Raw genomic sequence first — 11,577 nt, forward strand, 5'->3', positions numbered from 1 at the left:
TAGGTGCTGATAGAGTAAGACTGTGAGGTGTTATAAATGGATTTTAGCATATTTGATTTCCAGCTGATTCCATAGTTACAAGCACAATAAACTTGGTTCAAACATGAAAAACATTTACAAGTATGTTTGCAAAGAACTGAAAAAATAAAAGAAGCAACAGACAGCCTGATTTTTGCTTTAATGGCTTTGTGTTCCAACCTTCCCATGCACAGGACTGAAGGTTTGCTCAGCTGCTGGGTACAGGTGACCTTTAGCAAGGTGTAAGTAACTGGGGAACTCCATATGTCACAGTTCCACGGCCACAAAGAGTTGACCTGGGAAGAAAAAATAGTTGATCAAGATTTATGTATTTATTTTGCCCAAAACTAAAATGTGAGGTTGTCAGCTGTCACATTGTGTTCAGTCCCTAATTTCACTTAAACCTTCCTAAAAGCCGGCTGTACAGAATATTAGCATCTGCATGGTGCCAGTAAGAAGGTGAATTTCCTTCTTTTGGGCATCAGCTGTAAAAGTTGAGTTTTAACACACAAATAAAATTAATTTCTAGATTCGCAAATATAGAGTTCTAGATAAAGAGTCAGAAAGGCATCTTGTGAAGCTCCTTTTATTCAGGCTAGGTGCTTTGCAGCTTTTTTTTTTTTTTGGAGCTCACACTGAAAGGATTTCATCAGCTTCTCTAAATAATCCATTCCAATGCCAAGCTATAAGGAAGATTTTTTTTTTTCCTGTTATCTAACCAATATTTCTTCTGTTGTAAAATACATCAGTTAACCTCGACCTAAACCCAGGGGCTATATGGAATAGACTGTGACCCTTCACAGACAGCTTATGCATATGGTTTTACTCTCCTCTTCAGGCCCTTCTGTATTGAGGAACACGTTTCCTTCAGCTGCTCTACACAGATCAAGTGTTCTAAATCGCTTTTGCTGTTTTTCCAGTATTCTGTCTGTGTGCATTGTTCCTGTAGTCCCCAAACTTGACAATGACCCTGCTTCTGGTTACACTCTTACCCCAATTATTCCAATTAAAATAATTACTCCCTGGATCTTCTGTACAACACTGCTGGTAATGCACCTGGAAATGAGACTTGCTGTATCTCGGTTTGTAATTGCGTTGGGGTGCTGAAACAGTACACGTTACAAATCATTCACTGCTGCATTCCTTTCCAGACAGGTATTCCCCGGTTTGTGCTCAAACATCAGATTTTCTGCCGAAAGTGTCATATCTCGTCCTTACCGAAATTCACCTTGTTTGCTAACCATGTGTCTCATTTACTAAGATCATTTTTAAATCCTGTCTCCCAGAATCTTTGCACTCCTTTCCCACTCCTGATCTGTGAAAGGGATATACTTACTTACGGCCGTCTTCTCCGTGAGTTATATTGACTATTCCTGCTCCCAGTCTTGCCCAGAGCAAAGTAAATATGGTTTTATTCCAGAGAAATTCAATTTTTTTAGTATTTTTTGGGTTAATTTCAACATCAAGGTATTTTGTATAAACTTTATCTTGAGAGAGGGATCCACTGCAAACAGAATGAAGACAGCAATGTTAAGTTTAACAGTTTGGAGATTGCTAAACTAAATGACATTCCTCACAAGATTTGCATCCCACAGGTGGAAATTTATTTGTTTAAGAGCAACCCGGTCAAACTGTATTCCTCATTTATTGTGAAGTCACATAATTCATGGAAAGGAAGTGACTTCCATTTCCATTTTGCAACCATCCATCTGCCCTCATAGGTCTTATCTATGGGATAATTTGATTTCAAACCTGATGTTAAGCAGAATGTCTACAAAACATAAGTGTTTGCACTGCATATATATGTGGTAAACACACATATTAATGTTAGCAGCATTAAATGCTATAGGGAAATATTAATTTATCTTACCTGGCAATTCCATATTCTTTTCTGTTCCCTTCTGTGTCATGGAAAACTAGGTTTATGTCCCCCCTCGTTTTCTTTACACCAGACAGTTTAATAAACACTTTTTGTCTCCAAGCTGCATAAAGAAAAGCAAAATAAAACTAGACTGTCATTGATACGAGAGATCTAAACATGCTAGTGTAATGGAAAGTTTCTTTTTTTCCTAACTGGAATTCATTTGTGTTGGCAATTGAAAGAGTCGGTGAGCTTGGATTTTGATAAGTAACGTAGCATTTTTTTGTATGAGATGTTAGCACTTGTTTATAAGAGACAACAGAAGTACATGGCTGTAAATCACACCTAGACAGTCACTCTTCAAACATAAACTCTAACAAACTTCTGACACTTACCAGCAAAAGGTGGGTCTGCTGCTGTGTTTAAAAAATACTTTTGGTTTACTCTCTTCAGCTTATCTGGGAATCTGTCAGCATAGTGGCCCATCATTGGGCATCCTTCCTGAGGGCACGGGAAGCAGTCTCCCTAGGGAAAATGAGAGCACCAGTTAATGAGGAGTATTTCTTTAATTTTTGTTCTAGCTCTGTCAAAATTAAGGCTCAAGATGCTGTTGTGGTCTTACAGTGCTGTGTGTTGTTGTATCTTACCACCAAAAGCTCGTAAACTTGTTTCAGATAATGGCTTCTGCACACATGCAGACCAGGCGGGTGTGGAACGAGCAGGTTTAATACCTGTGTGAATGATGGTCTGAAAATCCCTGGTTCAAGTATTTTTCAGCTAGAGTCTGGGACAACATATAAGCCAGTATTACCCTCCCAGTAGAAGGGAACTTGCCTGGCTCTGGTTTGTAATGCAATATGGAGGGGGAAAAAGGAACGTTAGTCGTAACTGCATTTATTTAGATGCTGTAATTGGTGCCCCGTGTAAATTAGAGAAGAGTCAATGATTTTGGAAGCTCCAAATGTCACTTCTTCCAGCCAAGATTAGTAGGGTAGATACATCTAACCTACGCGCTCTTCGCATAAAAGTTTAAAGTGAGAATTGTACGGGATTTAATTTCTTTTCCCTATTCGGTGATATCATTTGCGCTTCAGGATTTATCTTCCAGAGTGGAATAGTTGACGGAGCCACTGTGTGCTGTGCCTCACTGAGCACTTCCTCCTGCCAAACCACACCAGGAGAGCACAACCACCAGCATCCAAGTGTTCTGTGCGCATAGCAGGACCGGTCATGTGTGCAGGTTATTTTCTTTACAGCTCAGCCACTCCTGGGCTGATACACTTACTGACGCAAAGGATTTGTACTTTTCACAGGGATATCCACGGAATCCGGTGGGATAGAGGATACTTTCAAAATAAAACTCATGGCTGCGTGAGTGATGGCACCCTCCAATGGCTGTAGCATCTGTTGGAACAAAATTTATGAGTGTCCATGAAATAATCTCCTCCTGTACAAGAGTTGCCCTTGCCTCACCATGGAAACAGCCAATGCACGGAACAGAACAGCAGCGTGGTCTTGCAATCACCTTTGATACGAATTTACACATTTCTAGTTGCAGTAGAAGTTACTGTTTTGTCTCTGTTTTATCTGGAGAATTCTGTGCCAGTTACCCCAAGATTTCAGGTGAGATGCATTGGTCTGCTATGGCATAATAGTCCCTTTTAAGAAGACAGCCGTATATATGAATATATATGAGATGTCACAGCAAGATGACATTAATTACAATTTTAAAAGGATTAGTAGAGCAAGAGGAATCCACCATCCTTCTGCCTTATGGGTGTTGGATGCTCTTTGCAGCATCTACAAGAAACCAAAGGTGCAGGTGTCATGCCACAGGTTTGGTCATGACACTGGCCCATCTCATCCTGGAAAACCTCCTCCTGGGTTTGTTGGGTTGTTGGGCTTGCAGGCTCCCTGATCCACACCTTTTTGTATTCTGCAAGTCCAATTTCAAATGACAGAACTAAAGCTTAGGCCTGTGTCAAACTACCTTTCCCTCCCTGGGGAGCACTGTTCTGACCCAGCCTGTATTGTTTCTCATTTCCTTTTCTAATTTATGAGTAAATAAGCAAAAATTCATCTTGTTTTGCTGTTGTCTTCCAACTGAACAGTTACTTTAACAGTTCATGTTTCAGGATTGAATTAAAGTACCATGCATGTTGGATTGTATATTTACCCGCAATAACATTTTCAAATTCGCTTTGTTTCATCTCTGGAAGTAAATCAGTGCATCCAGGCATCACGCTTCCTCCGTTTGGGTAAAAGTCCAGGTGACCGGTGGTGTTATATATTCCAAACCCTGAGATACACATGTGATGATGTCAGCACCTTGGTGACATGCCCATCCCTGCGGACGTTTACTTGCACATGAACACTTACCTACAGTAGGAAAGTGAGCAGCATTAGTGTGAATAACATCAACAAAGTTTGCATCGGAAGGATCCAGTCTCACCTCAGGGGGAGTACCTTCAAAATAGGGCCCAGCAGGGTCTAAGCCTAAAAAATCACCACATTTATAGGTTCAGGAAAGGAGAGAAGTGTTTCATGTGTTAATATATTTTTTACCAACTTAGAACATCAGATATTCACTATTTCATGAGGCATGTTGAATAATAATGATGTGAATTCTAAGCTAAAATGCAATAAAATGGTTTTGTGAACCATTCTGCAAACTTCTTCCAACAGAATTAAAATATTTTCCAAGAGACTATATAATGTAATACACACTGTATATGTGTTACTGTGAAAGAGGCATTTTATTACCTGTGAGATTATTACTGGCCTGTAAAGCTTTATGAATAGGAAAATCTGAGTATTCTTGGTATGTTGCTTTGTCTTTGAGTAGGGCTTGATGTAATCCATTGAATGACAGTAATGTTACAAACATATTAACTAGGTTAGTCCTTCCACTAAAGAGAAAGAAAATGTAATAATTACTCTTATTTCTGAGAAGTATGAAGTTTGCTCTTATGCAGCGTTTCCCCAGCACTGCTAATAATTTAATTCCAGTCTACAAACCAGTGTGTTGCAAGTTTCTTTCCTTTAGAAACATGATGTTTTAGCACTGCACCTTTGTGAAAGTCCTACCTGTTATCCGGCTGATGCCTCGCATCCTTCTTCCCGCCTCTCCTGCAGTATGTGCTCCCAGACTGTGGCCAATTAAATGGATTTCAGAAGGGGCGTATCTGAAGATTTTCTGATCGTTAAGGCGGTGGTGGTGGGAGACAAGAACACAGGCTTTAAATAGCAAGCAAAGAGGGTGTCCTAACATTATGGGCCTTTGGGAACATCGAGGCTGAATTTCTGGGTGGCAAACAGGGTGTGAGTTCCTTGAATTAATTATTGTTTAAATTACAATAAGGCTTGATAGAAAATGATGCAATCTAGAATTTTAAATGCCTAGTGATGATGGATCCATTGTTGTAGTTTTGGCATATGGTTACTGTATTTAGTTACCCTTGGTGACAAAATAGGAACCTTTTTTCCCACTTAGATTAACTCCTAATTTCATCTTCCATCAAAACGATCTTTTTTCTTTATTTACTCTGTTAAGCCCTTTTTAATCTCATGTCTATTCTTCATACTTAGATTATTCTCCTGCTTAGCTTACATGATCATATCACTCAATATTTTCACCGACAGCTTTAGGTGGGGTGACATTCATTGTCCTCTTTCTCAAGTGTCACCTGTACTGCTGAGATACTACACATGGGTTGAAGGTGGAAATGGAGATAAATCAGTGTGTAGGCTGCATGCAGGGGTCACACTTCATCCAGGGATTTGCTGGGTTTTGTGGTGACCAAAGACAACAAGGAGGGGTTGCTAATTGCTTGAGGTTTTTACACTAAGTTTAGTTTAGTTTTGTTATGTGTGTACCAAAATTAAAAAAAAAAAAATCTATGGTATTGGCCTGTCTACGTTTATTGTTAGACAGCAGATTCCTCTGATTACATTTTGTTGCAGTACTTCCATTTACAATGCAGCTTAACTTTTCCTAAGGTCAACTCAAAATTTTGTAAATTGGGGGAAAGGAAGTCTAAGGATCATTTTCTTGCACTACAAAAATATATGAGAGGTCTAGACTGTAAATGGTGCAGAAATAGAGATATTACACGGGAAACTGAACATATCTTCAAGTGCCCTGGGATCTGACACAAAGAAGAAAGATACAGAAGTAGACGTGTGAGGCTGGATATGAGTTTCCTAGGTAGAAAGTAGATTGTCCCCTAGCAGATTTTGGGGAATTGTTCTTTGTTACTCAGGTGCTTGCAAAGTTGGCACTTTCTCTGGACTATCTCTAGCAGCGTTTTAAGCTGAACACCTCCTGACCAGGATCGAGTCCACAGCCAGGCAGGGTTCTGATTTTCAGCTGCTCTGAGTACTTATGAGTCTTTCTGAAGTCAGAGAGAAATGCTGATACCCTTAAACTTTGCCACCGTGCGGTTCTGCGCTATATGTGTAAATGTATTCCACTTCAGGGATATGAAGTTCACAACTAAAGGCAGCTGGACAGTTATCGTGCCTGTAGACAGCAAATACAGCGTTATCAAGTGAGCCAGCTCCTGCTAGTGGTGCTAAGTTGAGATACTAATTTACTTCTAGAAGGCACATAGAACGCTGGCAAAACTCTTGCAAGAGCTGAACTCGTAGACCTTACCTGATTTCCAGCGACTGCTTTCTTGCCTCTGTCAGCATATGGAAATGTTGCCACCTACTGGTCCTTAATTAACTGGCACCTCTTTCCTACCACGTTAGTTTAAATTGTGTCTCTTGTGGCCGAGGGAGGTCCTTAGAGTTGATAATTAGTGTGATTACCTGAACCTCAACTGCGTGCATTGTCCAGTTCTTCCTGAAGCACTGGATGGCCATACTGGACAAGGTTCAACATCAAAGCACCATCATCATCATAACCCCATTATATCCACTTAAGAATTGTGAAAGCTGTGGCTTTTACCTGTAAAATTTTTATAAAATAAGCAATCTCAGCCCCAATCACGCGGATGTTGTTCACTGCACTGATGTAGTTGCCTTTTGCACCTTCTTTCCAATCTACAGCAATGCAGTTGATATTTTCCACTTCCAGTAACAGCTGATGTGGGAACACATAAAGCAAAGTATTTAAGGAAACAAAATAACAGGGATTCAACTGAAATAAGAATAAACATTAAAAGGTAATATAACAATGGAATTTCTCTTTCTTTACTAAACAGTGCTGTTCACTGTAGCCCATACGACACTGAAACGTGCATCTTCATACAAAAGAGAATATAACAAGAATTCATCCAAGAAGTATCAATTATGAAGGACACTAATAAAAATATTTTGCTTTATAAGCTATTTATATGCATATCTGAAATAATTTCGAATAGCCACACAACTGCTCAGTAGTTTCCATGGGCGGTATGCGACTTGCTTTGAGGGAAGTTGGTAGTTTAACTGAATAGCATAGCAAGTAGACTTATTTACCAAGAGCCTTTAAAACTGAGAAAGTCATGTCAGACTGGAAAGGTTTGGAGTAGAGTAGAAAGTTTCTATTTCAGCAAAGAAACCTAATGCAATGGTCACTTCAGGACTGTCCAGTCTTGCAGGGATCAGTGATTTTGCCACTGGAAGAATCACATATTAATATCTGCAGCTGTAGTTTTCTGTGACTAAGGCTCTCTTAAGGTTTGAGAAAGAATGAGGAATGGAAACAAAAATTAATCCATGATGAACAGCTGAAGGTGAATGACAAGGAAAACAGAAGGTTGAAGCAATAGTGTCTGGAATGCTGGACTCCCTCCTGTCCTGTAGGCACTATAAGTTTGTAGTGCGGAGAGGCAAAGAGAATTGCTGTTTCTTTTAAATTGAAAAAAAATTGGAAATGTAATAGTCTAGATAAAAGTCTTCATACATCTATGAACAAAACCAATCGACAGATCTGTGACTTAGTGATGGTCTTTTTCTAGCTTGTCCTTTTCTCTGCCAGCATGGAAGAAGCACAAACTAGGGTAGATTTTCTTAACTATCAGGACCAAGGCTGGCTGTAAACTCTGCTGATTTTGTGATAGTTTTGCATTTCATATTTTAAATCTTTTTTTCATTGTAGTTGGTAATCAAAAGGTGGTTCCTGTTTTGGGGGGCTTTTTCCAGAACTGAACAGTGGTGCCAGAACAGTATTCGTAGACTGAAACTTGAGCTTTACAGCTTTGACGGCCCTTTGACCAAAGGACGGTTCAATTGCTCTGAATCGGAGAAGCAGTGATCTGGCGTGTCTAACACATTATTCCAACACCAGAAGGGAGGCTGGGGTCACCTGTGTTCGGTATATTGCTTTGATCTGATCTGTAGGGTTTGGGGATGGAAAGTCTAGAGAAGCGTAATGTCAGAGATGACCAAGAAGCCTTGACTATGCCGCATCCTCCAGAGTGGAAACATTTTGGCTTATGTGAAATTTACTTCCTGGGTGGTATCAGCTACTACCCAATGAACTGCAAAATGGAAGGAGAACATTAGTGTCTAAAGGATACTGACAGATTGTAGTTACAACTGCTGATGGAAATCAGAGGGTACTCTCATACCAAGCACATTTCTACCACCCAGCCTTTTTTTCCAGTACTGCCAAATCCATGAACGATGAAGGTGGTGTTCCTACGTGAGGAAAAATGTGACTTTTGGATGGTTGAGTAGTTTATCGCTGAGATCACCTGTGTGGTGGGAAAAAAAAAGAAAAATTTATTCATACTATCAAACATTTTAAAAAAGTCAGCCGGGTCATTCAGTCTGTAGGACTCAGGAGACTACTTTTAGTGGACAAAGTCTGTCATTTTTGGAACTGGGGGACTCTTGTATCTCACTTTGCTCAGCTCCACTATGGCTTGCAAAGAAGTTGTACCCATGTGGTTTCTGCTGCTCCTATTTATTTTGTTTCATGGCTTGACTTCACGAACAAAGATTTGGGAAGGGTTTTCCCCATGCTTACTGCAAGCGATGAGTGCACCCTTCGGCCCTGCGCAGTGGATTTTTCAGGTGAGGAGCAGCGTGTGTGGAACTGGCCCCCTATTTTGTTTAATGCAGGAAGAACCCCCTTACGTGGAGTACGAAGCAGCCTAAAAGGGCCACGGTGTCACATGATGCCTGTTGGCCTGAGCTGGATGAGTTCCTCCAAAGAGCAGCCTACCAGTGCAACATGTCCTGCTTCAACTTGCCCCTTTACTGACCTGGCCTTTAGCCTCAATGTGCTGCTCTGCATCTAAGTAACAGCTTTGTTTGTTTGTTGTTATCTGAATAAGTGATGTTTCAGTGCCTGTTTTTGTCATTACCTCCTCCAGAAAGGCTGATAGAATTTTGTGCAAGAACTGTCTGCAACAGGGGTAAAGCTGATCTTCACACATTGCTACAAGCTGCTTAATTATATATTTCCCTTTTTCTCTGAGAATGGTATCTGACAGCTGTGTATTGTTTTCAGACAAATACAGGATCTGTGGTATGAGCTCAGGGAGTTTGGGAGTGGAAGGGTTGTGCCCTAGATCATAGATACATTTAAGTTTAGTGGTGGGAAATAGTGCAAGGTGTAGTTTGACATTTTATCAACGACAGAAGTGCAGAGTAACTTGCTGCTGATTGTAGCTTGTATGGTCAAACATCTCTGCTCGGCATGTTGTAAAAGTGTATTACAGGTATAACTTCTCATCCTTTAGAGAGTCTGAGTTGGATTCTCAGCGTGGCAACCAGGATTGCTGTAAGCAATGATGTCTGCAACACAGCAGTGATGATGTCGTAGCTTACGCCAGAGGAATCCTCAACATCCCTGTACAGCTCAGGGGACCCTGCATTTGGGAGCCTGGGATTTAGCAGCTTCCTAAGCATTTACTGAAGTGATGTGGTCCCAGTTCCTGGTCTTACAGGTTCCCCCACATTGCTCTGCTCATTATTTCAGGGCAACTTGAGTAGTTCAGAGTTCATTTTCAGAGTGCAGACAGACAGGTAAGAATGTAAAAACACTTAGATTTCAAGCTGGAATGTGGGTTAGGAAATGGCAAAAGTAGTTTTCTTCAGACTTTGGTTTCTAAAAGTCACAATATTTTCCTAGCTCAGCTTCCCTGTAAGACAGCAGTATTTGCTCTCCCATCTGAATACTCAGATATCTCTTTATCTGAATGAGTTTTCAGCCCCCTCTCAGAGACCTAAATGCATGTAAAGGGTAGTCTGACGTAATCCATATCCTTGTACACGAAAATGCCAGGGAAGCTGTTGTGTCCTACGGTTCATTGACAACATTTTTTTTTTTTACGCTTTACCCCGAAGTACATTCATCACCATACCTTCAAACTATCTTCTTACTCTGACTTGTTTCCCTATGATGACTGACGCAGACTCTTTGACAAAAGACATTTGTGGGTTTAGTCAGTTCCTCATGTTAAAAATAAGTGTCACCTGTGAGTTATTTCCTGTTTCTCTGGTGTAGAGAGAGAAGCTGATGTTCATACTTTCCGGAGAGTCAGGCAAACCTGTCAGAAGTCTTCCTGGTACCCCAGACCAGGGTGGGTCATCTGTAAAACAGCCAAGCCTCTCGTAGCAAACCTCTTTGCCTAGAGTAGAAGAAACAAGTTTTTTATGTGTCAGACTCTCTTATGCTTGATGATGTATTTGAGATTACAACAGAAGAAGCAGAAAGAGCAGGAAACTGAAGATTTCACTTTATGATTATTTTTGAGACTGACATTCATTCTTGTTTCTTTTAGGGATTTTGCCTGAAGCAGGTAACACAAAGGGAGCCAAAGTAACTTGAGGATAAACCGAGTAAAGACCTAGACACTGTTTTGCAGCATTTTCTAGGCTTGTAAAGGATGAATTAAATTTCCTTTTTTTTTTTTTAAAAACTCTTTTAAGAAGGGCTTGTTAGAATTGCTCCTGCATGCTTCCTACTCTAAGCGCTGTGTCTCTGCTCGTAGGAATGAGGATATCTATGCAGTAACCTTGTATGGTGAATGAAATGATTGTTTCTTTCAATATAGTAGCTTTTTCCTAGATCAAACAGGTTTCTTGCTCAGTTATGCTCAACTTGTATGTTTTAGCACTGTTTGTTGTGCTAAGCACCTTGTTGCTGAGTGGTTCTTTGTATGCTGCAGTCATGTAAAGACAGCTCGGGCACTGTCTTGATAAAAGTAGGACACGACTGAATTTCCCTCTGAATTTTTAGCAGAGTTATGTCTCTTGTGTTCTTAATACTAAAATGTAAACAGAGCAGAGCCTTTTAGCACTAGTTCTATACACAACAATAGACATCGTCATACAATGACCTGCAAATCATATTACAACTTCAATGTAAAGGAAAATACCAGTCATCATCTCCTATATATTATTTCATCTGAATTCACCTTCTAGAGGTAGTTTTTATAGATATAAGGTCTCACCTGTGACTGTGCCGAGGAGATTAAATGCAATAATCCACATTCCAACCACCTAAAGCAAATTGAATACACAGGTGAAGCATTTTATTTAGAGGGAATTGTCCTTTTTTTAAAGAGTGTAACACAAAGAGAAATGCAATGTGACCTGCACCTGGAAAGGAATAACCTCACACACTGGTTGATACACACTGGGGACCCATCAGCTGGAAAGAACCTTTGCAGAAAGAAACCTGAGGGTCCTGGTAGACACCAATTGACCTTAAGTCAGCAACATGCCTTTGCAACAAAAGCAGCCAGTAGCATTAG

The 11,577-nt window shown here is 40.3% G+C and overlaps 1 protein-coding gene across 1 annotated transcript; it reads right to left on the bottom strand.

Annotated features, from left to right (window-relative positions):
* Window positions 1-250: 250 nt before the first annotated feature.
* Window positions 251-11,314, bottom strand: LOC104496493 (pancreatic lipase-related protein 2-like). Its single transcript, XM_010139622.1, has 12 exons — window positions 11,275-11,314; window positions 10,295-10,449; window positions 8,440-8,565; window positions 6,834-6,968; window positions 4,967-5,075; window positions 4,259-4,375; window positions 4,056-4,178; window positions 3,165-3,283; window positions 2,275-2,404; window positions 1,889-2,000; window positions 1,355-1,522; window positions 251-314 (listed from the first exon to the last, which is right to left on the bottom strand). The coding sequence occupies exons 1-12, from the start codon at window positions 11,312-11,314 to the stop codon at window positions 251-253; spliced, it is 1,398 nt and encodes a 465-aa protein (XP_010137924.1).
* Window positions 11,315-11,577: the final 263 nt, after the last annotated feature.

The sequence above is a fragment of the Buceros rhinoceros genome, unplaced genomic scaffold (assembly GCF_000710305.1).
Source record: "Buceros rhinoceros silvestris isolate BGI_N320 unplaced genomic scaffold, ASM71030v1 scaffold277, whole genome shotgun sequence".
Lineage (NCBI taxonomy): Eukaryota > Metazoa > Chordata > Aves > Bucerotiformes > Bucerotidae > Buceros > Buceros rhinoceros.

Coding starts and splice junctions, on each gene's coding strand:
- LOC104496493 (XM_010139622.1), bottom strand. CDS start 11,314: ATGTGGATTATTGCATTTAATCTCCTCGGCACAGTCACAG. Junction 8,566..10,294: donor AAACAGGAAATAACTCACAG/GTGACACTTATT, acceptor CCCACCACACAG/GTGATCTCAGCGATAAACTA. Junction 5,076..6,833: donor ATTTTATAAAAATTTTACAG/GTAAAAGCCACA, acceptor CTTAACGATCAG/AAAATCTTCAGATACGCCCC.